The sequence below is a fragment of the Halictus rubicundus genome, chromosome 1, assembly GCF_050948215.1.
Source record: "Halictus rubicundus isolate RS-2024b chromosome 1, iyHalRubi1_principal, whole genome shotgun sequence".
In the NCBI taxonomy this organism is placed as follows: Eukaryota; Metazoa; Arthropoda; class Insecta; order Hymenoptera; family Halictidae; genus Halictus; species Halictus rubicundus.
The window spans coordinates 11,958,908-11,986,225 of NC_135149.1; the positions used below are offsets into that span (position 1 = coordinate 11,958,908).

The window sequence follows — 27,318 nt, forward strand, 5'->3', positions numbered from 1 at the left end:
AAGAAAATTAATTTTTTAGATTAATGAATTTTTTCTGCGGTCACTGGGGCGTTTTCTAGGGATCGTCGTAATCTCCAATGAAATCGAAAACGAACGCGTGCGGATCGGCAGCTCTATCCGATTCTAGCAAACGTTTCCCAGTCGCTTTGTAATCCTATAACGTTCGCGTGCTGCCTTAGCGCACCTCTGTAATTTAAAAGCAACACCCACCGTAGAATATTCGAAGGTGTTCCGTGACTGTTTACAAAGCTGAAACGTAACCAGTGGCCCGATGAAATCGGGCCCTTCCCGTAATTAAAGGCGGAGAAGTAATTACGGCCGGCCGTGTGCCGCGTTCGATATCGCGTTTTCTAATATTTGCCGAGAATGGTGCAAAGTAAATTCACGTGATCGTAAACAAGAACGATAGCCTTATCGCCGGGCATCCAGATATATATATATATATATATATATATATATATATATATATATTCGTACCCGTTGCTCACATTGTTATTGTACTGCATCATTCTTTTTTTTCCACAATCGTTCTACAATTCACAATCATACAACAACAGAACAGTTTTATTTCGTCCAATTATCACCTTCTCACTGTACACACTTCACCATCCTTTGCGTCATCGGTACTTCCCTCGTTACAGGCTCACCCGTCCACAAACATAGTACATGCACGCATATTTTAGCTGTTAAAGATAATGATTCACGCAAGATTCACATAACTTTCAGTTCACTTTCCGTAGATATGAATAATACGGGATTTCCCTTGGAGAATGACTGGCACTGACTAGATCCCGTCTGACACAGACTAGGATCGTTCGTGGATCCGCAGGATCGAGGCACAACGCGTTCACCGAGACGGTCTATCTGGATCACGAAAGCATTCGAACGGTGGCATAGCTAGCTGATTTGTCAAAACTGAAATACGTGACGTAATGCGGTGCTGTATAGCTAGAGGGAAGTTTGGAGATGATGCCAGTAAAATTTCATAATCAAAAGTGTAAAAATATTTGAACGGTTACATGAAGAATTAAATCGATGTGAATATATTTAAACCTTTAGTAAAGTCTTGATCTAATTGTAAGCCAAACGGAGCTATACGATCTTAGTTCGTCAAGAAGCTCGAGCTGCCTCGGTCTCCGAGGAGTGTAAACATGTCGCGTAATCCGTTACCAGGTCGGGTATATCGGTGTGAACCACTACTAATTCAATTACAAAACTGTTTTGTTTTCACTATTTTTTAATGGGACTTTCACCGACTTAGTCGTAGCATTTGTCTGATCAAAATAACACTAAACACGGTATAATTTGAACTGTATGTAGTGACAGTATTTTTAGCTTAGTTGACGGTATGCATGTAGTGCGCCTTCAGCCGTGCGGTCCGTGTTGACACGTGTTGTCCTTTTCTACGTTCGGCGCGGTCGACGCAGTCACAAGAAAATACATAGTAGCCCTACACGATCTATGTCACAACACAGACCCGAGGATTGGGCGTAGATCAAGACTTTACTGTACTCTAATAACATATTGCAATGATAATATCAAATAATAAAGTTTTCTAAGGAATATTGTTGAATTATCTTCCAATTTCAAAGACACGATTTTGGAACATTCTTCTCGCAGCTGCGACTTCACCGCGCCAGCGTTTCAACAGCTGCAACTTTTCCATTTTATAACTTTTGCTGACACAATCTCGAAACTCCCTCTCAGCTCCGATCGTTCGAAAACCCAGCGAACGTTCAAATAGAAGAAGCTTGCAGAGCTTTCGTCAGCCGAATTTTCCAAGACTTTCGAATGCTTTCGCGAGGAAACGAGGAGCGGCGCGTCGCGTCGCGTCGCGTCGGAATGCGCTCGGCCGTTGCTCGTTTCAATTTATAATCTGCATTATCGTGGACCGCGACAGGTCTCGTATGCAAACGTCTGTTAACCTGGCCTTTTTATCCGGTCCGCAGGGTAGGAGAGAGAGAGAGAGAGAGAGAGAGATCAAGGCGGCCTGAATAGGAGATAGGACGGGAGAGAGAACCGAGAAAAAGGAGCCAAGCGAGAAAAGATTGACCGAGGAGAAAAAGGATCGGAAGAGAGACAGATAGAGAAAGAGCGAAGCCAGCGAGAGAGGGGGCATGATAAGCAAGGACACGCGTGCATCGAAAAAATCAGGTGACTCGCCGGTGATTTATCGAGCCGCGAGTGTCCAGAGGCCGGGGAACCATCGACGGGATTGTCCTCGTGTCTTTCGTCGACGTATGTCGGAATGACGCGTCTGTCAAACTGTGGCAGGGCAGAGGGTGCAAGGACTTCGTTGAACGGGAGAAAGTGATACGTGCTTGGTGGTTCGCGGACACGGCGGACGAAGAGAGAACAAGGGAAAAATCGCTCGGGTCACGTTCAATCTGTTTTACACCGGGTAAGTGATTCCTTTTTTCTTTTAAATTTAATACTTTGACTGCCAAACTAGAAACCTCGAAAATTCCATGAAATCAAAGTAAGTTATTTAACCAGTTAAGCGTGGAATTTAGTTTTAAAAACCCTCCACAGTGTGCGGAATTAAAATCAAGCAATGACGTGCATACGCATCGAACGCAAGGCGAAATGGTCCTATTATACATTTTTTTTCTATTTTTTTTTATTTTTATTTTTTTTTTAGTAGTCCTATTTTATAATAATATTCTTATTTTATTTTATTGAAATTCCGAGTTTTTATAGTCAATGGTAATTTTATATTTTTCACGACGAGTATTCACGTCGAACGCACCGTAATAGAGATTTGGTTTGACGTGTACACACGTCAAACACACTTAACTGGTTAATGAAATAAAAATTGAAAGAAATTAAATGTATGATATTGAATAGTCCTCCGACGTTCTTGCATTTTACAGATCCTAATCGGTACAACGAATATATTCACATGAAAATTGATTTTAAAACCTGGACAAATAATTCCGTCACCCACATATGGGTGACATGGCAGTCAACGTGTTAAAAGAGTTGTCACGATGTGATAGCAATTTTTTTCGAAACGCAAAAAGGTGTTGGAAAATATGTAGTGGGACTAGAACCGAAGAAATTGTAGGAGAAATTTATTTTGGGTTAGGGTTAGGAGAATGTCAAGCTTGCATTTTAGAGGTAAAATATACTGTTCTATTGTTTCTAACGTGTCTGTATGGCCCCTATAGCTTCAAATTGATACAAACAATTTTTATCTTGCATAAAAATCCGCAGTCCAGTCGTAACAAATCACATTTTCCGAAACTGCCCAGCATTCAACAGCATAAGAAGCAAATACAAATTACCGACAGACCTAGAAAAACTCCTTGGTGACAAAAGCCAAGTAATCGCAGTAATCCAAGTAGTTGTTAATAACCTTACATGTCGCTGAACAGTCCCAGTACAATAAATACGACACAACAATAATTTGTATCGAGCTACTTGTAGTCGGAGCAAATAAAAATGTAATCTTATTATCTACTGCCTCGGTCTGCAGATAAGAATTCTGATTATACATATTCAGTTAAGGTGTTTTGTTTCAACTGATTCGCTTGACGAGTAGACATTGGATCTTTCTACATCCATAGATTGAAAAATCGTAAAAAAGATTTTTTTCTGTCAATTAAGATTGAATCTACATGATCTGTCCTTTATTATAGTGGATGATCAAATCATTTGTGTGATGGTCAATATTGCCAGCAGTGTCGCAGACTGCAAAAAAAAAAACAATAATAATAATTCAGTGTACCTAGCGTTCCATTTAAAATTTTATCATCTGAATATAAAAGCCTTAGTTTGTTCAACTGGCATTAACAGTTTGATCGTCCGCTGCAGTTAGAAAATTGGTTAACGATGATCAAACCGAGTATGTTTCGTCGAATATTTCCGAGCCGCACGCGTTTCCCCGAAATCTGAGGTAATGGGTATCGAGAATTCGCCGAAGCAAAATTGGACCGAGTGCAAAGGCGCCGGTCAACGATTGCGTTTATAACGCCGGGGGATCTCGGCCGGGTGTTTATCGATCGGTATTCAAAAATGTCCGATAGGCCGTCGTCACGTGCCGGCGAGAGAAGCGGTGCCTCACAATAGTCGTCGCATTGTTTTCAGAACCGATCGCGGGCTCATTGTCTCAGCGTACCCGGACAGCGGCGGACAACGTCCTCTCGTCGCTATCACGATGTCGTTATTATGAGATCCACGTTGGCTCCGCGTTACCCTAACACCTGACATCAACTTGGACAGTGGTTCTACTGGCCGGATCTCGCGAGTGAACCAACATCGAACTTGTCCTAGATCATCGGGACGTTGAAACAAGAAGAAGAAGAAGAAGAAGAAGAAGAAGAAGACGGTGGGCTACCAAAGAATATTCGAGATTCGTTCTCGGAAGTGTAACGAAGTCGAGGCCGAATCGAGAGGGCAAGGCTTTAAGAGAGAAAAGGAGTTATTGGGTCGAAGATTGTTTATTGAGAGATAAGCAATCGCGCGAAGACGCGGCCCGGGATAGCAGCTGGTTCAGTTGATAAAGGGGGTTGATAAGGATTTTGGGGTGCGCGGTGGTGAAGACGAGAGGGTGAAGTGAAGGTGTCCTCGTGGGGTGCCAGAGTGAGCACGATAGCACCTCTGGTGCCCTCGGCCGTGGGTCCCGAGGGGACGGACGCCATGGCGGCCTCTTCGTCCTCGTCGAGCGGCGAGCAACAGTACTCACTCAGGTGGAACGACTTCCACTCGAGCATCCTCAGCTCATTCCGCCATCTGAGGGACGAGGAGGATTTCGTCGATGTTACGCTGGCATGCGACAGTAGCAGCTTCACCGCGCACAAGGTCGTCCTCTCCGCCTGCAGCCCTTACTTCCGGAGGCTCCTCAAGGTCAGTGCAATACTCGCCTCACTTCAAACGTTCCATTCGGTTACTGCGAAAATCATTCCGGTTCCCATTGGTTTAACACTAGGTTCACGGGGCCCCGTCGAAATGACGGATTCGAATATTTTTACTTAGGAATTCTTCAACATTTCTCTCGGTGTATATTCTAGAAAGAATAGCTAGCAATTTGGATAGATACATTCTTGTTATTGTTATGATGTACAGTGAATTCTGAATATATGTCACAAACACGAGGCTTGCTTGACATACCCGAGCTGTGTTATGTTTACACTCCTCGGCGTACGAGGCCTCTCGAGAAGTGGGGATAATCCCGCGACGTTTATCGTCCAGGTCTTGGCGACATATATAGAGAAATCACTGTAATGTAAAATAGTCTCTTCCAGGACTCCGTAAACTTGGTGTTAATCTTCGGATTAGACTGCGAATCTTTTTATGTAAATTACCATTTTTAGTGTCCAATTTTATGAAAGTTGAAATAGGGGAATTATTTCTCTCGTTGATCGAAAGATTCTTTCTTGTAAAAATGAAATGAAAGCATTGTCAACTTTTGTTTATATACACGTTTTCTTCTTGCACATGCAATAAATGCATAAAGATTCGCAGTCTACTTGCTTCTGCGTCAACTCGTTACTGCGATTTGTGGCTCTTCCTAGACATCGAAGACTTCGTTATTGTTCTTAATAAATTTATAAAAACCCGGGTGTGCTTATTGTACGGGAGAGTAATTATATAATTACTAATACAAGGAGAAATCGAATATGCTTTCAAAAAATTGCGCTCCCGTCTACCGAGACGCTGTTGCGAAAATCTCCCCGATCCCCGTAATTGAACTATCGTCGAAATATTGGGAATATGATCCGTTCTGTCGGAACGTCGATACCGATTTTCAATTTCGAAACAAGTGAAATCGGTCGCACGACTTTCTCATGAAACATTTTTACCGGCTCCGTGTCGTCGTCATCGTCGTCGTCGTCGCGTCGTGCATGAAATTTTGTGTTGTCTTTCCTTCAGTTATCGATCGAGTAGCCTAATTTGAGTCAAGTTGAACCATCATTCTCATTCAAATCAAATTTTCATCGAACAAAGCTGAACTCTGTTTTGAAAATCTTATTGAACTTCCCGCAATCATTAGATACAGTTTACGTTCTGTCAACCAGCTGTTAATACAGCACACCTATAATTGTATTAGCTCATAATATTCAATCATTTCGAACGACTAAGAGATGCAGCAATTTATTGAAACCAGCGTAAAAGAGAATGATCAAATTAGTATTAAATTCAGGAGTACGAAAATTGAGACCGGCAGAAAGATCAATTCACCCTTAATTTCGCTCGCGCACGTAATGCAGCCGGCGTGAATATAAAATTTAGCGGAAGATGGCAATTACGAGCTCGTGGCGGGTGGAAGAATCGAGAAAGGACTTCCGTTTCGATTAGCATAATAACGAAGTCGCCCGGCGACTGACGGGAGTCCTCGGCCAAAGGACTATCGATCACTCGAACGTGTCGTCGAGATGTCGTCAACCGCGTCTCCACCTGTCTCCTTGGGGAACCCGTTTCCTCCTGTTCCCCTCTTGATAGACCTCCTAATCGCCACCCGAAGAGCCCACGATCTATAGATTCACCTTTTATGACAGGCCAGAGATTCGGGCGAGGTCAAGCGATCGATAAACGACGAGAGTTTCGCGATTCGTGAAGTTATTACTTCGTGAAAAAAATTCGTAGAATAGTCTATATAGGATTGTTTCACAGAAGAGCCTTCCCTCCGCCAGACCTTGTTAAAAATAATTCCCCAAAAAATGTTCAACCTCAGCAGAGCCGTTTGAATTTGTTAGGAGATTCTTTTCATTCAGGATTCGAATATTTAAACTGCTCTAACCCTGCTAAGAAAAATCGTAGGTCAGTTTATCCAGAGTCTCTATAAGATTAGTTTACATTAAATCGCGAAAAAATGTTTCCAAACTCTTTAGAGTCGATTGAATTTGCAAGATTTGTTAGAACAAATCACATCTTCTGTTATCCACTTATTATTGTTGAAATCAACGTGTATAAATTACCTCGAAATAATCCAATTAGTGGGTGTGAAAGTAGAGATTTCACCCTTTGAAATTGAGCCCGTAGTGTACGATTTTTTTCTCGAAGTTACTGCAGTTTCAAAAATTCAATTTCAATGACCTCGTGCAATTAACTTTAATTTCATTTAAACGATGCTGCTAACTTCAAAAATTTTTTTTTGTAATTCGTATTGAAAGGGTTTTACGGAGGATAGCTTGTCCTTTGAAACAAGCCTGGGTAGACCATTCTACGATTTTTCTTATCAAAGTTGCACCGGTTCAAAGATCAACCAGCATGTTGCTGAAGCTCGAAAGAAAACGGAATTTCCACTTAGCGTCGTGCGCGAATCGGCCCTAAACAAGGCGATCGAACGATTGCACTTTGAAAGTCTCTAAAGGGTTAATTAATTTCCGCTAACTTAGAGGATTGCCAGTTAACACGGCCGCGTGACTGGCTCGCCGTCAAAGGATTCCAGCGAACGATAGTGAACGATTGTTGCGCGCGGAGCCCGGCAAGAAATCGAGTCTGTGGAAGAGGCGACCGACTTTCTAATTGACGCGTACCGCTAATTGATTTTAAGTGTCAGAGACGCGCGGTACTCGAGCTAATAACGCCGGACACGAATGGTCGTCTCCCTTGGTTGCTCGACTGGCTTGCGTCACGACGCCATGCAGACGAGGACGACGTCGACGACGACGATCGTCGACGAATATCGGTGCCTTGTCGTTTAAATATAAGTCACGCGGGCGACGTAATAAAAAGCGTGCATTGCGTCGCCACGAAGGTGGAGCCTTTTGTGCTCATTAATATCCCTCGCTATTGTACTTTCACCGGCGTCCCGGTGACGCTCGGAACGTTTGTTTAATGCCCGTAGACGACGCCGCCGCCGCCGCCGCTGCCACAGCGTTATTATTACTCCGTTCGTGGCAGTCGTCGCCGCATTAAACCACGTGCACGGGAAAACATGAAATTACACCGTGCACAATTGCCGGGGATTAACTATTGCGTGGGTAGAACCTCATAGGTGGACCACCGGTTTTTACCGGCTAGGAATATCGGCTCGTTTCGCAAGCTACGTTCCACATTTTCCGCTAGGATCGTGCGAAAGATCGATAAGTTTAATGGGCGACGACCACTTTGTTGCGGTCTCCAGAAATTCTGCCGATTTTATACCGATTTTGTACAGAAATAGGTAGAGAACAGTTGATTTTTGGAACACTTGACTGAAGCTTAATGAAGCTTGAGTAATACATCTGCCGACCCACTAGTATCATACCTATCTACTGAATCACTCACAAGAACGCAACTGTAATCGCTCAGATTTTTCGGATCGCTGTAAACAGTTCCTAAAAATCCCTAATCTCCAATATCGAATCAAAATCCATTACACACAATCCATTGTCAACGACAAGACATGCGATTAAATTAGGTTGTCCCGAAAGCTACCTTCGTAATATTTAATATTTTTAGGTTGCACGGACATATACAATAAAAAACACGATCATCCTTTCGTTATTGCCTTGATTTGCCTTTTTTAAAAACTAGTCTGAATTTGCGTCGAACACATTACTCGAGAACCTAATACTTCAACTAATTCCTTGAATCGAGTATAAAATAAATAGAAATATTCTCGGGCTAGAGAATGTCCAATACAAGCCTGTTGAAAGGCCAGAAATTAGAGTGTAACAAATTAGAAACATTAACATACTAACACTGGACTAGTTTCTAAAGACAGAAATAAATCTCCTGGTATCTCGCGGCCAGGTATTTTTCATGTACAAGTGTACACGAAGTTCGCTTTCGAATGGAAGAAAAAAGAAGGAAGAAAATATAATCGAACGCTTAGGAAACCAGTCGATATTTTCGCGTGTTCGATATCAAACGCGTGACGCAACGATAACGAGTCTGCCTGGAACACCTGACAGCCGCGCGCGCTTTGATTTATGCGTTAGTGCACCGGTGCAACGATTTACGACAGCTCCCCCCGTTCATTTGACTATCGGCCGGGAGTCGATGACGAATCACTGAGTTATCGACTACGTCCGCAACGATATTTGCCGAAATACGATCCCCGTGCCTTTCCGCTCCCTCCCCCCCTCCCGCCACCAATAATAAATTTTGTCCTGTCCCGGATCGGTAATAAATTGGCTTTCGAGCAATAGCCTGTCACGGCTGGCATGCGAAATTCGCGAGAAAAATTGAAATTCGACGGAACGAACCCCGCTGCACTTACGTTGTCCCTCGTTTCCCTTCTTCTTTCGATCATAGTCGACGCATTCCGACGTACTTATTCTCAGTGTCGCCAAATGAGGGGAAGGAGCACCAATTAAGGGGAAAAAGTTGTCCTCTCTCTGCCAGTACCGGAATATGCACGACAGAGACGGAACGCGTGACGTGACCGGACCGCTGCAGAAGCGTGAGGGGGGGGGGTAGAAGGGGAAATTAGCGTGGGGGAACAAGTCCTGATCAGGCGATACTGACTGAATGCTTCGGTACAGTACTCCCCCGGCTCATCGATTTTTCATGGTGGGAGTCGGTGAGGACTATGGTGGGGGGCGTGGCATTGAACGTCCGAGCTGCATAGTCCTCCGGCATAGTTGCACGATGATTCGGAGACATTCGGGACGGAAGAATTTTTGGCTTAATTTCCGCTTGCTGTATACTGAGTACACTGTTCTTGATTCATTTAGTGGCTGAATTTATTTCTTCACGGAAACTTGTTTTTGTTGCATGGCAAAATTCGAGATTGTTTAATTATTGGTCCGCAGAGCTGCGAATCGATTTTGATCACAAAAATACGAACATTTTTAAACATAACGAATATTGTGGGATATTTATAGATCATACAAAATTATGGACAGGTACAGTTTAGCAGCCTGGCATTCTTGTTTCTTCTCCAGAGTCTCGTACAGACAATATTTTGTAATTTATATACATTCAATAGGACAGCCGAAGCTCCCATAAAAATCACGGCATCGTTCTTCACGCCACGACAAGCAACTCCACGGTTCTCCGTTATTCTATTTTAACTTCTCATTGGGAGCTCTGGGATCCCCGCAGCGCGTAGTGTACCACATTGCCTGCTCATTGTAATTTACGCCACGGTGATATTGCTTTACGGACATCGAAATAACACTGTCGCCGCCTAACATGCGAGCGCGTTCGAGTCCCTGGTTCTTATTATACTAACAGTCAAAATTAGGGATCAGTAAATCTTAACTAAGAAGTCTTTGACGTGTTCTAGCTTCGAGAAAAAAAAATCGTACATCAGTCTACTTTAGCTCGTTTTAACGAGCGAAGTCTCGACTTGTATCTCCAGTAAGTTATTCGTTTGCGCGATTATTTCGGATTTCGAAATATTGCAGAGAATCGACGATTTTTCTCGCCGAGAAATCGTCCTCGAAAATAGGCCCGGGTAGACCACCGTACGATTTTTCATCGCCGCGATAAGCCCAGTTAAACAGAAACAATTTCCACCTGAGATTCCGCGATAATTTCGCCGGCGGTGTTGTATTTCAGCGACGCGTGGGCCGCGTCTCGATACAGTCTCTCCGAGCTGTAGCGATCGCGCCCGGTGCGTGCATCATGCGATTCCGTGGACGCGATAACGAGCATTCGCCTCTTCACGGCGAGTCTAGCCGGCACTCTCGGAACGAGCCACCGCGCGAGACAGTTTAAATATTTATCGCGGATCGTAAAGTCTGCGCGTCGCGTTGCGCACACCTCTGCCTCGTTTATCATCGTCGTCTTTCGCCGGGATTCGCGTGGTTTCCCTCATCAATGAAAATTCCTGGCTCGAAGGCTAGCACGCGATCGCCGATCGACGCACGCTTAATTGCCCCCCCCCCCCAATCTATTCGTAACTTATTCCGCGGGATCGGTTTATCCCCCTGCCCCCCCCCCTCCCGATTTTTCCTTCTGTTCTTATCAACGAACAGATTACGGACGCCGCCGCGAAGCCTGTCGCCTCGCAAAGGATCCGTGTAATTTATATCCGTCGATAGTACCGGGGCTCTCGATTAGCCTCGTTTCCCTTCGCAATCAATGAATCCGCGATCGCGAGCTAAGAACCGCGGCCAGGCTCGCGATAAAACTGTTAAGGGAACTCGTTAAGCCTGTTTCAACCGGCAATATTCCTTGCTTCCGAGGCACACCTTTCAGAGGCTGTCACGGTCCTCGAGATAACTGCATTAATGGGCTCAGCCCTGATGACCGATCCCGAGGAATTAATTTCGAGTTTCGTTCGAATCTCCCCATAAATTTCCGCGTCTCGCTCCCCGTTTCGCGGCGTTGAATGCTGTCACGCGCATTACGATCTCGATCCTGATTCGCCGATTCCACGGGAATTGCACGCGTCAAGGCATCGCGATATCTCCTCGCCCGAAACGTTTCTGGGATTTATGGTCGCGCGGAGTTTAATTCGTTTTCGATGGTGCATTGATTCGCGTGTTTCCGGAAAAAACGCCATTTCGTCGAGGATTATTGGCACATCTCTAGTACGAGGTTTGCTTCAGTTTGATGTCGAAGCTCGGTTATGGGAGCGTGGAACGGAGGAGTAAAAGGATAATGCGATTTATAGTGTCCTAGGCCAGCTTTAGGCTTTGTGGTTACTTTGCGCGATTACGCGTGTTTAAATGATTGGATTTGATGCGTTTGTGACAACAGGCAGCAGATTTAGAGCGCTAGATGGATTATAGAAATTTAAGAACGCTAACGTTATTAGATCGAGCTTACTAAAACTATAGAAGAATTCAAGCTTGTCGCAATCGATGCAAATAATTTTTATTTTGCAATACTGTAATCGTAAAGTCTGAATATAAACGTGATCTTGTCTCCGACAGAAACTATTCAGAATACAGTTTCATTTTGGGAATTATCTACAGAACCAAATAGTAGAAAAGAACAACTAGTGATTGGGTAATAGCCGCTCCAGCTCGGATAGCACTTACAAAGCGTACTCTGTAAGAAATTGAAGTCTGGCATACGTTCCGATGCACAGTCTCGGTGTCAAGTGGCCTAAGCGAGGCTCAAAGCTGTTCTAATGGGACCTATTCCTCTTCTATGCCACTTACAAAAGTATAAATACACTGGTACGAGCCCACGGACAGGATACAGCTGTCATTCGGGGCTCCAGTTTCCCCATTCCATCGAAGTATCGTCGAAAACATGGCTCTTGGAGGCTCGAGGACGGTCATCTAGGTCGGAACAGCCTTGGTCCGTAGAGCAGCGACCATGTAACCTATATGACGATCCCAAACAGATAACAGAGCTCTTCCTCCTCTTCCCACTCGCTTGTCTCCTACGGAACACACCTATGCTTTCCGTTAGCCAGTTGCTGGAGCTCTAATTTTTCCAACTGTGGAGGAACATGAGATGACCTGGTTCTAGATTCTTTTGCTAGGTTCTAGATTCTTTCCTGGCTAGATTCTTTTCGAATCTAGAAATTCTCGGAATAGATATAAGTGGAAAAATTAAATGTAGAAATTTGAGGGATTTCTTACGGAATGTGCTGCGTAAACATGAACATTGTCTCAGTCTTATAAACCTTCGTGACTGGAGGTGCAGACGCTTCTCGGCGAACGTTGCAACTGATTGCATTGAATCGATAGCGTTGCCGCGTCAGGAGCAAGTTTCTCGCGTTGTGAGATTGAACGCCGATAAAGGGGCGGGCGAAGTCGACGGAAAGGTGGCTGGAAAAGTTGACAGGGAGGCAGCGGAAGAAAAACAGAGAAGCGCCGGCACGTGCTGAGTGCAGGGAACAGAAAATCACGCTTGCACAATACCACAAATCCGTCGGGTCCGGCGTGTGGCGGGCAAAAGGTGCTCCATATTCTATATTTAAAGGCGTTCGCAGCTGACAGAGGGAAAGAGGAGCAGAGAGAACGAGAGAGGACGACGGGGAGAGAAAAAGAGAGAGAGAGAGAGAGAGAGAGAGAGAGAGAGACCACGTGCGTGTGCGTGGCTCGTTCCATCACGTACTCGTTGTACTCGCTCGCTACCCGTCGCGTGACCGGTCGCATTTAAATTTACCGAGCGATGCGCGCCGCTCAGACCCGATCTTCGCGCGTGCGATGCTCGTCGGGATGAGAAAGACAACGAGATAGAAAGAGAGAGTGAGAGAGAGACCGCTGGAAATATACGGGGACGACGCTCGATCTCGTTTGTTTCCGGCTATACGTGCGATTCGACGCTGTAACGAGAACCTTCGCGCCGAAGAGGGCCGCAGGAGAGAGACCAACAAGCCGAAACCGCGTCTATTTTCTACGCGACCTGCCCTCCCGGACCACAATACAGTGGAAATTTGAATCATTTCGAAATACTCGAGATTATTTACGAGCGGTCGTAGACTCGCCCCGAGGACGACTGCGATTAGCCGCTCTTTTCCGCGCGGATCAAGCGACTAGTGATTTAAGATGGTGTTTAGGTATTATTGGGTCCAAGGATCGATCGTTGGAGGGTCGATAAAAAATTGTTTGTTAGTCCACAGAGTCAAGGCTGGGATTGTTGTACAGCCGGAGAACGCGAGGCGGAGTTTCGAAAAGCGGAAGCTCAACGTGGAATATACAGCTTTCAAGAGTTTGGCGACACTTCGAGATATCGCAACGCGAGAACTGCAATCTCGCGTCTGAAAGGCTCGGAAATATTCTGGATTACATGTTCAAAAGTTTAGAGAACATCGGCAGCTTTCTTCGTCAAGATATTGCAACGGAGAACTGCATTCTTGCGCCTGAGAAGTTGATGAAAATTCTAAACTTCATTGGTCCGTAAGACTTTACAGAGATTCGAAGCTTCCCCCTGTTCGAGGTATTGCATCCGAGAATTGGTTTCTTGAACTTCGTAAAGCTGAATAAGATTGTGAACTTCGAGATTCTGAAGAAAAGTCACAAATTTCTTCTTCGAGATATTGCAACTGAGAATCGCGTTCTTGCAACCGAGAAGGTTGAAGAGATTCGAAACTTTACTTGACGGACCTCCTTAAAAATTTTAACTAAAATCTCCGCTATCGTGAAAAGAAGAGATGCTTTATTTGAATTCCACTTGGAACGATCAATTGGCAGACAATTCGCTTTCCAGAAAAGTCCGCGGTCCATCGATAACAAAGACAGCAGTATATCGAGGTCCGCATCAAGCGAACGAACTCATAGTCTTCAATGAGTCAGGAAATTTTATTTCGAGTAGCGGAAAACTATATCGATTACGATTTTACATCGATAAGGGTAATCAAACTGCGCGGAGGCTGGCGTCGCACGATACGGCCGAAATATGTTTCTCGGTTCCTACGATTATTCCGGGAATCGTCGACAGATAAGGCTTGCACTGCGAATTCGAATCAGCTTCTTCTTCCGCCTCGCAACGTCACGGCTGTTTACGATTACGCGCGTCATGGCCAGCACACCCACGCACACACGCCCCGATAAAAAAGAAACCGAGTCGCATAATGGCTAGCGCAGTAATGATTTTCACCAGACGGCGAGCAACGATCCGATGGAAACTTACGACCGCACGATCACCGCTGTTAACCGTCGAATGTAACGCGTAATGGTGTACGGTTCAACGTTACCCGGCGACTGCCATCTGTCGCACCGCTCCGCGAAACGCCTTGTTACTCGCTACCATCCGCTTCGAACTCGCCAACACAGTTCTCGCCTGTTTTTACCGACTTTTGCGGTGGGCTTGGTCGTTCTACGACCCGTTAATTCCGTTTATGAAACTCGGTATTTCGCGAAATCCCACTACCACGATGGCCACCAGAACGAGTGCTCTGGGTCGCTTTTTCTTGCGCTGCGTGCGTCGATGTTAAGAAACTTTGCTGTCCCCAGCGGATAAGTCTTCCGAGGGAGAAACAAAGGGGTTACAACAGGGTTACAAAGGAGTTGTCAACGATTTTTCACGAGAGATTTGGAGATTCTTTAATTTTGTTACTATACAGTGTTTCTCTATATATGTCGCCAAGGCCTGGATGATAAACGTCGGGGAATTATGGAGTGTAAATATAACACGGCTCGGGTATGTCTCCTGGACGATACGCGTCACTGATTAGACCCGCGTTGGTGACATATATCGAGAATTCACTGTACTGAAAAAATAGAGTTGCTCAGCGTAACAGAGAAAATGCTAGAAGGATTAGTTAACAGTGTCATCATATAAGCTATAGTTAACGAATTTCTTCAGCTATTTCGTATGAAAACATCTTTACAGTATTCGACAATTGTAATACACCTAGTCTGAGTGTCGCCATTTTGTCCGCTGTAGTGGTTGTAGCGTGAAGTCGGTAGCCGAAGGAACCGGAAGTCCTCCTACTAAGACTACTATGATATTTGATCATTTTATTCTCCCAAAATTTTTATTTGCTCGCCTAGTGACTGTTGAAAATTCGTTTGCTTTTGGGGGAGAACATAACCTGCATTTTCTAGCATCCTCCATGCGCCATATTGATTCACCGACGGCCGAGTACAATTTAATGGGCACGGTTACCACTTTGATGATCAACCTAGCAACCTCTGCATGAAATCAAAGTAACTCTCAGAATCAGACTTCCTCGCGTTTTTCAGTTCCTCTCTTGAAAGTTCATTGAAGGTCTGCATGAAAGATTATTTATAAAACAGGGCAGTCACCGTGTTAATGTCGGAAACAGTACAAAGCGAGCCTATAATTAGTGGAAATAGGTAAAAGTCGAGGCAAAGCCATATGGCGTTCAACCGAGTCGAGCCGAGCCGAGCCGAGCCGAGCCGAGCTGTGCCGAAATTGATCGGCTATCACTGTCTAGCAGATTAATGATAGATACGGCCGATATTTTTACACGGGGGAGGCTAATCGAGGCGGTATGAATGTCCGATAGGCCGTCGGTTATTAAATATCCGATTGTCGATTACGCCGGACAACGGGCTCGGTTTCTCGGGTCCGTGTGTTCCCGGCCCGGCTCGAATCGACGCAAAAATCGATGGCCCCCGGTGGCCACCGGGTTCCCTTTTTCGAGCGGTAATTACACGTTTCACGGGGCCAGAATAGAAAGGCTCAGTTATCCGACGTATCGTATCCGATATCTCGCTCCTTAATTTATTTTTAATGCGGAGCCGCGGCGGCCGAGCAAAGGTCGCGCATAACATTTACAATCGTTAAAGCGGCTACGATCCGCGTCCCGTACGCCGGTAAAAAAGAAACGGCTAGTAATACGTCATTGAATGCAGTCACCACAAACAGAGACGCCAATCGTTAACGAGTTCCCAACGAACTCGCGGGTTATTCCAGTTATCCGCGAGGCTCGCACAGAAAAACGTCGCCGTTAACCGGATCAAAACGTATTTCTAATTAATTCCAGCAACGGTATATCTCGGTTTCCATAGGCCGTACGTCAAACGGTTCGTCGCTTTCGAGAAGGGAGAACTCGAAAAGAACAGAGCGAGGAATACGACGAAAGAGAGGGAGAGAGAGAGAGAGAAAAAAGAAAGAACGACAAGAAATTAGGACAAGAGCCAGGTTTATCGTCTTTCTAATCCGAACGTCGCTCGAGCCTTAGGCGCGGCCCATTAATGGGTCTCTCTCTCTCTCTCTCTCTCTCTCTCTCTCTCTCTCTCTATGTCGAAGGATGTATACGCGGGTTAGACGGGTTAAATGACGCCGTATATCCGAGGCAACGTCATGAAATCGTGGCTTGTTTTCCTTTAGAGCCGGCTCCGTACGGAACCACTTACGCGGGCACGTACACGCGCATTAAGGCACGCGCTCTTAATGCGTCCGGCATTTGCGTTTCTCATTCGTAACAGCCAATCGCAGACGGCCCTGGCCCTCCAGTCGGGGGGAAAAATTTCGTTCGACTTATTTCTGGGCGTTTTACGCTGCAATTAGCGATAGCCGCCCGGCATATGGATCCGTCGAATTGTTTTAAACGCCTCGGCAAGAAATGCGACTTTTGGAGGCTACTGGGCTAGAGCGATTAGGTATTTTTATCCCGCCGCCTATTCAGCTTGAGATATTACATTCCTGATTTCGGATTTTTATTCATACTTTTCATTAATTCTATAGACTTTTCGATTCAGATAGTTATTCTATGAGTTCGAGGTAAGAACGTTTAGGTAGTTTCACATGAACAGCTGTTCAAAGATCGTCTCCTGCGCGAGTGATTTATGTGCTCTACGGCCTAGCAATTGCTACCATAGGGGTCCTATACCATGATTATTCGTCAGGTCTTGTAGCATCATCGAACGGATACGAAAGTTTTATTTTGGTTGACGACGAATCGTAAAATTCTGCGCCGCTTCCCCGCAAGCGAGTCGGCTGCGATTTTTCTAATTGATCGCGGTCGGCGTCTGATTTTTCGTAGTCGGGCCTGCGTTCGTCGGCAAAGTCCGCGTCAAATTTAGACAGGCGTAGTACATCTGTCGACTATAATATCCATTGACTCGTTCCCGTAAGTACCCCACGCTGTCGGGCCTAATGCGCGCGTGTGCGTGCTGCGCGCACACGCATCGTGCCGCGTTACGAGGAACATGCGTGCTCGTCGGTCGCTGGTGTGTTGCCTCTCGCCGGATCTTAAAATAAGACCGGCCACCGCACCGTAATAAATTCTGCGTGCCTCCTTCTCGCGCGTATCGTGCGTGCGTGTCCCGAAGTGTCAGCCAAGAAAGAAAGAAAGAAAGAAACGCGGAGGACGCGAGCAACAAAACGAAAAGCCTCTTGCGGGAGAGAGAATTAGAGGGAGGGGGTAGATTGAAAGGAGGAATGAGAGAGGGGGAAGGAGTGAGAGAGAGAGAGAGAATGAGAGGGAGAGAGGGTGAAGAATAACGTGAGTCACAAGAGGACGAGGGATCGAAAAGACGCGGAGAGGAACCAACGAAAACCCTCTCTGTTGCTTCGAGTGCACGGCAGTAGCGCGTAACTTATAAATCCGCTTGCCAGAAGGTGCTGCTATATATGTTACGATGTAATTCAAGAATTCGACCGGCGACACTCTCGTTGGCAACGGGACACGGGATTCGGAGAAAGCGGAGACCCGTGTTCATTTCGATACCGACCGGTCTGCCATCGAAACGCTGCGTAGAACTAGTACAATCGAGCGGATTCCACGCCTCCGATTTGCCAGGCGATTTTCTCGTGTAACCAGACCAGTTTTGGGCAAAAAGCATTCTACAGCTTCCTATTTGATTCAGTTGAAATTCTTCTTGGCCTCTTCAGAGAATCCTCTTTGTTCCTATGACGTCGATTCTAGCGCGCGCGATCGGTACAATCGCAGGACACCAGGCTTTAAATGAGGCACACAGTTTTGTGATCAAACAGGGACAACCTTCCGAATGCTCGTCCTTGAATCGGTTGAGGTTCTTCTTGATTTGAAGTCTCAGTAAATCCTCTGTGTTAGTATGTACATTTGTCGTAGCGTGTACAATTAGTACACTTGCAAGGTTACAGAGTTCAGCAAATGGTTGCGCGGTACATCTCAATCCTGATCTTTAAATGTAAAAATGACGCCCATGGTCTGATTATTCCCAGCTCCAAGACCAGAAATTCTTCCTTGCAGTATATTTATTGTAATGTATAAAATATGTATAATCGCACGACACAACACGTAAAATTGGCAACGATCTTCATAATACGACAAAGTAGCGTGTGTCTTTTGAACAGTGATCTTTATCTATTTTTAGAGGAAGAAACACGTTATAGCTTTGTAGTTTGATTATGCTACAAGAGTATGAGAAATCCTCTTTATTCGCACTATATTCATTAATTACTACGAACCTGCATGCGGAATCAAAACTGTCTGAATCAGTTGTGAAGAACAATAGCCGAATAGAAATTTCATTCTTCTTTTAACCAGTTAACCGCGTTCGACGTGTATACACGTTAATTTCTTATCGAATAAAAATGTAATTCTTTCTCATTTTGCTTTAGTTTTTTCGTAAAATTTATAGCAGCGGCGTTTGGCCTGCGTTCGACGAGTATATTCGTCATTGCTTGATTTTAATTCGCGCCCCGTGAGGGGTTTTTAAAATTAAACTCCGCAGTTGACTGGTTAATAACTTCGATAAAATAATACATTACTATTTTTAAATATTTTTAATATTTTCACCGTTTCACATATCTGCCAATTCTTATTGTCATAACTACACAGTATCCGCAATCTATTTATGACATTTGTGTGCTACGACAGCACGAAAAATCTTCAATCTTAGAAGCATACAATCTTGAAAACATTGTATTTTCTCACGAAAACACAGATATTTCGTTGAACAATCTCTCGCAGAAGCACCTGTTCATTTCGTAGCACTCTTTCTAAAAATAAAGATTCACCGATCAATTATCACCCGTATATCAACCTCCGCCACATCTCCGAAGTCACCGAAAAACATCCAACACACTGTCGAACAAGCAATCCCGTTTGTACACGTATTTTTAGTCGATCGTTGGTCAAGTCAGCAGTCATTTCGAAGAACATTGAACCCCCCGCTTTATCTGCACGGTGCGTCCCGAACAGGTTCAGCCGAATGGAATTCCCTTGTAACGTGTCCTCGGTCTTCACAACACGTTCAATTGCAACGCGCAATTACCACCAGCGAACAAACAAAGTCCCCCTTTGTTCCCACTTTTCTCTCGCCACTGAGTCACTCTCTCAACACAGTATATTTTTTGTCTTTTTCTTCTCTTTTTTTTCTGGGCGACATCCGCGCGGCTGAAAACCGAGGAATATTTATCCGGTCGTATTCGATACCGTTCTACAGCCTCCAATTTTATTTTTTCCGTGAGAAATCGCGTTACGAAGCTTCTTCTATCGTTCGCGGAAATTCGGCTGAGTCACCGGCGCGCGTGGCCAACAACACCGTTTTTAATTTCTTAGTTGTGTGTGCAAAATAAAAACTGTCTAACTCGATTACGAGGAGTCGAAGAATAGTTCTCCTGGAAATGTTTTCAATAAATCGAAAACGATATGTTGCTGGATTCTTCTACCGAATCTGCAGTTTTCTATTTAATCTATTTTCAAGAAAGAGAACTAATCACTACAAAATTTGTTTGTAGAAACCAAAGTCTATCCGTGGTTGTGTGACATTTGAAAATGTTATATACTCGAAACATAGAGGAAATAAAGAGATGCAGCTGTAATAGTGTGATCAATAAAATACATAATAAAAATGTTTACGAGCCATTTTAATGATCGAGCTTACAGTTAGGATAATTCTTTGCGTCACGCAAGTAGTATGCTTTTCCCGTGTTTCTTTCATTCCCGCGGCGTTACTCACCTCTCTTAATTTCAAGAATTTCACCTGACTCACTTTACGACTCTCTTCGGGTGCAATCTAACATCGGATCGATGCGTATCACCTTTCTTGCGATCCGTCGATCGAGCATTCCGCGCCCAGAGGAACCGGCGAATCGATCCTCGAACCGGTCCTCATTCCCGAACGATTATTCATTCCCGAACGTTACCCCCGTTGCATCGCGCTCCTCTCCTAGAACAGACATCTTATCGGATGATCTTATCGGTAGCAATTGGTACCGAGAACTCAGCCTCCTCGATTAAATCGTTCGACTGCCATCGGAGATGCATCTAACGGCTGCTCGCTCGAGATTCGTAGATATCGGAGCTACTTAATGGCCTAACATTTTGCGCTAATGTCGACGCAGATTTTGATGTCATGCTGCAAAGCGGAATTATCCCATACTGTACCGTAACTTTGCTGGGATAATTGAAGTGTTTCATTTGTAAGTTCATAGGCGATGATTACGCGTTGATTACGCAGCAAACTAGCGTTGAATAGAAATTCATTTACGCGGCTAGTAATTTTAATGAACTGGAAGTAATACAGTGATTTCTCTATATATGTCGCTAAGACCTGGATGATAAACGTCGCGGAATTATCCCCACTTCTCGAGAGGCCTCGTACGCCGAGGAGTGTAAACATAACACGGCTTGGGTATGTCTCCTGGACGATACACTACGCTGGCAAGACCCGTGTAGTTGACAAGTATCGCGAATTCACTGTATAACTGTATTTCAAGGTTCCTTAGACTATCCTTTTTTACTGTTTCATTTCATTTACTGTAGTCACGGGTGTATAAAATCTGAAGTGAATGAGAAATCAGTGAAGTTAGCAATTAAATGGAAGCTCAGTTTGAACGTGCTAATTTTAGAAGAGAACGCACAGTAGTTTATTTCTGTGATAAGTTTTCGTTCAATGAAAGTAGCTCCTCCCCATTTTGATTTCTATAAAATAACATGCTGCACTTCGAATACACTTAAAAACCAGTATTTTATACATTAAGAATTATTCGTCCAAGTCTGGCCAGGTTCGTCTGATCCTGGTTGTCCGTTTCTACTGATTTAATATTACTCGGATTGTTGGTATTTAAACTGTCATGATTCGGTGAAGACAATGAGTCTGGAATCATTTGAAAGCTGAAAATGTCTACTTTCATCACTCATTTTCTGTAAATATTCTGCATTATTTACCGCTGGAAAATTGAAAACACAGACACACGTCTTTCCAACAGCTGCTCAAAATTTGATGTACGATTTTTTATCGCCATTCTACGAAACAAAACTGGGACACAAGTTCGGTTGTATGAAACCCTTCCGTTCAAAGTTGGCTAGAACGACTGAAAAAAAAATCGTACATAAATTGTTAGTGTGCCATCGTAAAGGGGAAGCTTCGAAATTCAAATTCACAGAAAAAATTTTCCAATGTTTCCACAGCCTTTTCGCTGCAACAACGAAGAAGCGACAAATTTTACAGTATCTACTAAATATCCTCCAGCTCGGCCTGAGAATATTTAATAGATCATTTCATAGATCGGCCTGATCTATGAAACACTTCTTGTAACTAGAAAAAAAAAAAAAAAAAAAAAATAAGAAAAGCATGCTCGGTCTTTCCTCACAAAAATTCCCATACAAAATGGCTGGGCCGGCCATCATAATAAAATTGATCGAACCATTTTTAGAGAAGCCTCATTCCTGGTAGCCCCGACGTAAAAACTCAATTATTCAAAGTATGCGTGGTAGCGAGTTTTCAGCCGGCGGCGGCATCCGTGACCCGATGGCAGCCTCGAACGAAACCAGAAATACATATTTCGAATTTCTAATCCGACGGACAGAGTCCCGCGGCGTGGTTGTGGCAGGGAGCCGGCCGTAATTGATAGTTACCGTAGGAACGTACTGTTACTCTGCGTGGCGGCCTATCTTCCCGGCCGATCTTCGCGTATTTTAAATTCACGCCGGCTTGCGTATCCATTTCGGATCGGAGAGGAGACGACGCGTTGGCTTTCGATCCTCGGATCGAGAACCGGGATAAATCACCGGTACGTTCTCCGTAATGGCGGCACGTAGGTGCCGTGGCAAGGGGTACCCTAGGTGCCGCGTTTAATGCCGCAGCTTGCGACACGGATGTACACACACACGTACATAGTTCTATCTCTCTCGCTCTCTCTCTCTCTCTGTTTCTCTCTTGTTCTCTCTCTCGTTTGCTCTCCGGTCGGCGTCAGATGGAAATTACCGATCCGATATGCAAATAGCCGCGGCGACCACTAATGCGCGGTTAACGGTAACGTTATTAACGGATCGTTACACGATGTCCGCGCGACGTAGGTGTACGAGAGCGTAATCATACGTGCACGCGTCTATTTCACGCTCGCACGACTGCCCCGGAAAATCCAGGGACATTTTCAAGCCTCGAAAAATGACTCCAAGCTTGATTAACGAGCGAGCTTAACTCTACGCTCCGTGATTTCTTTGTGAACCAGGGTTCGAGTCGGGTGGAATGATGATGCGACCTTGGTGGTGGCGAGTTTGGTAGGATCTGGGGTCTGAAGGTACGATGAATTTTTTGGTGAATGTTGGACGGGGGATGCTCGTGTGAAAACTATTAACTACATTATTATTTTATGGATCCGAAGGTACATTCGAAAACTAAAATAATTTTGTATTTGTCTTTTTATCGTTATTACATCAAGTTGTATATACAATGAATTCTCGATATATGTCAACAAGACCGGCCCAGGAGACATACCCGAGCCATGTTATGTTTACACTCCACAGCGTCCACGGTATACTCCGTGGTAGTGGGGATAATTCCACGACGTTTATCATCCAGGCCTTGGCGACACATATAGAGAAATCACTGTAATTGTTATTCTCCTCGGTAGTAACAACCATTATTGGCGTGCAGGTGTAGCACTTGTATCAATCTTTAGATTCTGAAAGGTAAAACAGTTATTTAAAATTACTTAGCTTTACGCTTTCGATACAAAAATCGACGTTTTCAGTCGAAAGATCGAGTTCACATGAATTGAGCGAATGTTATCAATGAAAAATGAAGTGAAAATCTCTGGTATAATCCCTAGAGAAATGCATAAGGGTGTTCATTCTAGATTCCTTATCAATGCGTTATATTGCTACGATTATTTTATGCTAATAAAATAAAGTGAAGTAAAGCAAAGAATCGACAGAAAAGATGAAGCTACACCACAAGGACAATTTGTATATTGACGTAATTGAAGGGATTCGGTGCTTCTAAACCAGCTTCGAACCGATGCTTCTAACCCAATTTCTCTTGTACTACCGGGAAAACAACACCAAACAATTTTCATCTTTGCATCGAACAATTCTACCAGCTCTACGGATTAGTTAAATAAGTTTGCAGCTTATTTGGGAGCATCGATCGATTATTAATTACAAAAGCACCGTTTACGTAGCAGTGTCCAATTTTCGAATCTGAACGAAAGAACCACGATTTACCCGAAGACCTACTCGAACAATTAAAAATCAAATTCTACAATGTCCCCTTCGGCGTTTAGTCGTCCACACCGAGTGTCCCAGGCTCACCGCGATATAATCGAATTTTATTTCCAGCCCGTCCCGTACAGAATGCGGATTGCATCTACCACCGAGTGTCTTCATATTTTAAAATATCTTGCCTCCCACCGCAGTGTACGTATCTAAATATATACTGACCGCGGGTTGCTCGTGTCAATTTGCGGCCACGCGGAATGCACGCGGTGCGGAGGGAGCACGGCGATATTCGGGTGCACGAAAATCCTGACTTTTCCATGCGCCTCTCTAAACACGCCCGCCCTCCCAACCGTACGCAAAACGATCTTCGCGGCGTCGGAGCTGGCCGGTTCACGCGCGTATTTAATTTCACAGAGTTGATTCGGTTCGCGAATCGTGCCTCTAATAAGCGTTCGTATTCTCGTTTTTCGTTAATGCGGCGTCTATGCGCGCGGTGCGCAACTCGCATTACGCTTAATGTCGCACGGCCTGGCCAGCCAACAGCCGCACATGCGGCCAGCAAATTATCGCCTGGTATATTATTGTGCTGCGTGTGCGTATAATACGACTTCTCGTCCTCTTTCAGCTCGTTCTCTCTTCTCACACCCCCCTACCCCCCTCGCCGACCTTCTCCTCTCTTTATCTCTTTCTCTTCTCGTCCTCCTCGTTCCCTTCGTTTCTCTCTTTCTCCCGTCGTTTCTCTCCGGTTTCTTTCCTGCTCGCTCCCGGCTCGGTTCTTTTCTCCTTTTTCTTTTCCCCGTTCGCTCCCCTCCCGCGCGCCGCTCGTACAGCAAAATGACGATGGTCGCGCGCGTGTACCGAGACACATTATACCTCCCGTGTATTTTTATCAACGGAAGTGCGTAGTTGTACTGTGCGCGCATTCCTGTACACAGCCGCTGGAAAACCGAGGAGCAAAAGGGGGCCGACGGAACGTGTGTTTCGCCGAGTACGTGTGTTTCTTGTGCCACGGGCATTGTCGACGACGACGACGACGACGACGACGACGACCAGTCACCGCGGGACGATGATAGAGCCATTTAAGAACTTCAATTCCTCGCCCGCTTGCTCGCTCGCTCGCTCGCTCGCTCGCTCTGCCTTCCGACTTATTTTAGAATCCTTTTACGACCAGCTTGCTGCCTTTGCAACCGAGGGCCGCTCAAACTTGCTCGTAACAAGGCTCTATCGTGGATATGTCCTTAACGCGCCGCCACCACGGGAACGGGAAACGCTTTCTTTTACCACCTCTCGCTTTGCTTCGAGTGTTGTTAACGACGCGGGACGGGGTTCGCGGGGAATTCTGGTCCGGCATACTCCTGAGAAAATTGGGAATTTTCTGGGCTTGGTTAATCGTCTTCTTCTGTTCCCTCACTTGATTTTCTTTCATTTGCGTGTTATTCTAATCGAGGATACAGGGGATGTTAGAATTCGTTTGTATCGAAAATGCGTAATTTTCGTGGATTCTGGCTCCTGTTACGTATTCTTATGGTTTTTGTATTATTCGAACCAAGGAGTAGGGAGATTTTAGAAGAACCGGGATCAATCACCAGCTAACAGGAAATTATCTTCAAGGAAAAATTGACCGAACCCGTCATCTAATTTTCGAATGAGTCACGATCACTTCTTTAGCCATCCTCGATCGGAAATTGTCACTGCGCACGCGTTGCTACTTCAGAAGCAATCGTGTGCTTGTTTCTTACCATCCTCTTCAATCTACCAGACAGTAACGATTCTCTCAGCATTCGATTAGAACAGAGCCGTACTCTCGAACCAATCATAGAAATCGTCTAGATGAACTCGAGATGGACTCGTCTGAGGTGAGAAAATCCGGAAGACTTGGAAATTGTAGCAAACAGTGAAAAGTTTCTGTCCGCTCGGTTTTTATTGAGGTCGCTATCAATCAATACCGAGGCGCCATTATCGTCGCCGTTATCTACACCCGATTCCCTAAAGTCTATTTACTATCGCATACAGTGAGAGAGAAAGAGAGAGTGAGAGAGGCTAGAGGAAAGAGGGGACGGTCGTATAGAAAGACTCTCCGGTAACTATGTGGCCAATGTTTGATCGATACTCGCTCCCTCGCCTGTTATCTCGCGATTTGACTGCTTAATGCGAGGAAAGCTTAAAACATGCGTCAGTGAAACATCAACTATCCAGATAAGCAGATAAGGGAAGAGGTGGAGGCCAGCCGTGTGCTCGCCGGTCTACATTAGTGTGCATTATATACATGCTCCTGTGCACGTACGTGCACGCATGTGTTCGCGTGACACGCAAGCGTGTTCGCGCGTGTATTCGTCGGCGCGCGCGAACAGCCCGACGAGAACGGATATGTTTCGCGAAGCCATGACGGCTGCGCGTTCACTGCATAACCGGATCAGAAACCATGCAATCGTATCTACTTTTCTACTTACGCTTTAGTTGGGGTGCTTCGCCTACATGCGATCACGATACAGCCGCGACGCGCGATTACGAACCATTCCCGCCTCTTCTCTCGCTTCTTCTTTCTGTTCTGGCCTCTTTCCATCCTTTTTCCGCTGTCGAGCTCGATTTTTTCCTCGTCGCTCACCTTTTTCGCGCGAAGCGGCTCCCGAGTACTCGGAAAAAGAGCTTTGCTCGGCTCGAACAGACGGGCATCGATCTACGTATTCCGCGAACCACCGAAAGTCCCTGCTCGCTGACTTGCGAACCGTTAATCTTGGGTGCGAGATATTCTTTTCACGATTCGGTGAAAGCACCGTATTTTGTTATCCCTTTGCTCATTGAATTAGTCATTTTATTTTTTATATACTATCCCCCCCCTCCCCCGTCGGAAATTTTGTTTACCTCTTCGCTTATTGAATCAGTTATTTTATTTTCTAAATGCTATCCCCCCCCCCCCCTCCGTTGGAAATTATTTGGAAGGTTGTTGAACCTTCCTGCGCGCGGCAGCAATGTGTAAATTCGTTTCGAGTTTGAATGCGAAAAAATGTTTTCTGTTGGTTTCTAAAAATAACATATAGCGCTTGAAATGTATTTAAAAACCTCTATTTTATATATCGAATATGTGTTTCATTTTACCATAATTTTTATTTTGCTGGAATTTAATTAAATGGAAAGCTGGTCCGACCATTGTTGTCCGTTTCTACTGATTTAATATTAAATGCTGGTCTCTTTATTTCGAGATGAATTTTCCGGAAGGGTGAACGCGGAAAATTCTGAAGTTTTTGAACAGACTCGGTGCAAAAGAGATCATTGTCAAGGAGAAGCTACGGTCCGTAAATCTGCAAAAGAAAGTCACGGGAAAAGTTTTATAAAGTTTTCGGCGACAGTTATCACATAAATTTTTCGGGGGTTGCAAACGGATGTCGATGCTCGTTAAATTCTTAACCCCTCCGTCCGATCAATCCTTCACAGAAAAATATACATTTAAAGCCCAAGATCGACAGGTAATCGCATTTGATCGAACACCTGCCAGTTGATCGATCGTTAAGGGGTATAATCGCGTGCATAAACAGCCCGTTATCGGTCCGTCAACGGCCGATAAACGCTCGGGGAAGATCCCGTTCGATCGTGCAGCCGATTTCTCGCGGATTTAAGCGTATCCACGGTCCCGGCCATAATTCCTGGCATTTTTCCGCGGTTAATTCTCATCCGCCTTCTGCGGCCTGGGC

At 44.9% G+C, this 27,318-nt stretch overlaps 1 protein-coding gene across 6 annotated transcripts in view; it reads left to right on the forward strand.

The window, feature by feature from the left end:
• LOC143354156 (protein abrupt) overlaps nt 1-27,318 on the forward strand; it is a 94,128-nt gene that overhangs the window by 27,499 nt on the left and 39,311 nt on the right. For all 6 annotated transcript variants that reach the window (XR_013082290.1, XR_013082291.1, XM_076787981.1 and 3 more), the window contains exons 2-3: nt 1,950-2,401; nt 4,090-4,848. Coding sequence is in view for 4 of the 6 variants with exons in the window: in XM_076787981.1 (XP_076644096.1) it covers nt 4,642-4,848 (207 nt within the window). In the remaining 2 variants the exon portion in view is untranslated. The remainder of the gene's footprint in view (nt 1-1,949; nt 2,402-4,089; nt 4,849-27,318) is intronic.